The sequence below is a fragment of the Cyprinodon variegatus genome, unplaced genomic scaffold (assembly GCF_000732505.1).
Source record: "Cyprinodon variegatus isolate N-32 unplaced genomic scaffold, C_variegatus-1.0 Scaffold1425, whole genome shotgun sequence".
Classification (NCBI taxonomy): Eukaryota; Metazoa; Chordata; class Actinopteri; order Cyprinodontiformes; family Cyprinodontidae; genus Cyprinodon; species Cyprinodon variegatus.
This window is the reverse complement of record NW_015151878.1, coordinates 20,376-22,829: the sequence shown is the minus strand read 5'-3', so window position 1 is coordinate 22,829 and position 2,454 is coordinate 20,376. Positions and strand designations below refer to the sequence as shown.

Below are 2,454 nucleotides of genomic sequence, written 5' to 3'. Positions count from 1 at the left end.
CATCCATCCATCCATCCATCCATCCATCCATCCATCCATCCATCCATCCATCCATCCATCCATCCATCCATCCATCCAGATTTCAAATTAAAAAGCCTGACAAATGGAGAAATGTTTACCATAAATTCATAAAGCACTTATTTTTTCTGTAGCTGAAACTCTCTGCAAAAACCTTTAGGTAAACTTTTATTGAATTTGAAAGTGTCTGAGCGCCGATATGTTGGTGTGTTTTCATATTATTGCTCAACTTTACACCCTAATTCACAACTTTTGCATTAAAATCTCCCAGCTGAACAGGCTAAGCTTAAAGTGAACATTGTAAGAAGATGTTTCCTGTTGATTTATCTGTTCAGATATAAGCTCTGCCTTCTGGGCTTAACTATTGTTTCCGTGCTGCAGAAGCTTCTCGGTGTACAGCACTGACTACACCACTAATGAACGTGTTGTCATAGTAATGCAGGAAGGATGGTTAAAAAAAAGCCAACTCCTTGTACAAAGAGTCGTCACTCGGTGACTTCAACTCATGCAACCCATTCCAGGTGTTTGATTCACTTAAAGACTTTTCCCACATACAAAGTATCTACAGGTTTCTCTGTGATGCATTTTCCCTCCTTTGTGTCCTCTCTTTTAAACAGTCTTGTCCAAAGTGTGAAGTGAGTAGAGAATCTCAGAGTGACTCACTGGTGCCATTAACACTGAATTTATTATTTTTCCTGGATGTACACAGAGGCTGCTACAACTGCACTACAGAAGTGTGGTGTAGAAGGTTTTCAGATGTTTTGTTTGGTTTTCCCACATTAGCTTTACATTGATGCATAAGTAGAAATGTAGTAAAATATAAGATAACCGTATTCAGTATTCTAAGCTAAATACAGACAAATGTTTTATCTGCTCCTGTTTGATGCGGATGTTTTGTTTCAGTGGTGCATTCCTTCAGCTGTCATTAAATCTTTAGCCCCTCCCTTTCTCACGGGGGGTGAAAACCTTTTCTGATTCCCTTCAATGCAGAAACAGATGCTCCTAAATGCCTGAAGATGAAAATGAGATAAAACCAAACGTGGTTCACGCAGGAGGCAGATGGATGGATCAGAGAATCGGGTTGTGAGCAAGGAGCTCCTACGCCTTATGGATCAGCATTTTGTGGGCCTTGCGAACCCCCCTCTCACTATATAAAGAAAGCGTACATTCACTCAGGACGAGGAGTGGGTGGATGTAAAACTGCAGGCTTGTCATACCATTTAATGATTATGGAAATCATAGGTTAGTAATAAGAAAATTACATATCTGTCTTTCCTTGGGGTCTAACAACTCAGTGGTGTGAAGTGAGGAGAGTGTGTGATTCATTCAACAATCATGTGAGAAGACAGAAGAGCTTAAATCCTTAAATATAAGGAAATATTTAGCCATGCAGACATGATCTGCAACTTTAAGACTTTCTGATCCTTAAATGAATAGACTTTGTATCAATATATCCAGTTAAAGATTGACATTTTGAATTCTAAACCTCATTTTGCAGATTATTAAAAGGCAAAAGGAGGGAGGCTGTTTGCATTTAATTAGATTTTAAACTGGTTTAAAAATGAATAAACAAAGCGGAAACAGAGCCTTAATAATAAATAAGGGATTGGTTTATAGCTGGTGCTTGTTTTGGTACCAGATACCAGGAACGAAACCAACCCAAAGTTCTTATTATTTCCCCTTAGAACATATGATGCAGAATATTTATACAAAGGGTTTCTGTTTTTGGTGGCAACATTTTTTTTTTATCTGGTTTCTGTTTTACTTTTGTGTTAGAAAAAAAAGGCTACAGATTAAAAAAAGAAAAAGTAGAGCATCATCAACCTGTTATCCTAAAGTTTTTATGGAATGCAGAAATGCTATCTATCTATCTATCTATCTATCTATCTATCTATCTATCTATCTATCTATCTATGTAAACATCTGTTTTTCTATCTTTCATTGATTTGGAATAAAAATGTTTGTTGGTTTAAACTGAACATGTTGTTGTTTTTTTTTGAATACGCGCTCCTATTTCCCCCTTTTGCAACAAGTTTTAATTATAGTAGTTTCATAGCTCTTAAACCGCTGCACCACAAAGACAAATATAGTAATAGTAAAAAGCGGAACTCACTCTAAAGTCAGAGAGGGGATCTTCAGTTTATCTCGCCTGGACTTCATTCTGTCGTAGCTGGAGCTTCAGTTCCCACAGAGCGCAGCAGCGATCGGATTCACCGACAGCTTCCAGCTTCTCATCGCCGCCGTGGCTCACTATAAATACACCGGCTGTATCGCTTACCGATGACTTCAGCGGATTCAGCGGGGAGGAAAAAAATAAACAAGTAAAAACAAAAACAGGACAGGATGAAAGCGCAGTTGTAAACCCGGGAAGCGCGTCTCTATGTGGGCTCAGAGCGCATCGCGGAGAGACTGCCGCTGAAAGCAAGGGAGCGGCGG

The 2,454-nt window shown here is 38.9% G+C and overlaps 1 protein-coding gene across 1 annotated transcript in view; it reads right to left on the bottom strand.

Moving 5' to 3' along the window:
• Window positions 1–2,178, bottom strand: part of mast3 (microtubule associated serine/threonine kinase 3) — a 36,763-nt gene extending 34,585 nt beyond the window's left edge. The window contains exon 1 of the mRNA XM_015403019.1: window positions 2,132–2,178. Within this exon, the coding sequence (XP_015258505.1) occupies window positions 2,132–2,178 (47 nt within the window). The remainder of the gene's footprint in view (window positions 1–2,131) is intronic.
• Window positions 2,179–2,454: the final 276 nt, after the last annotated feature.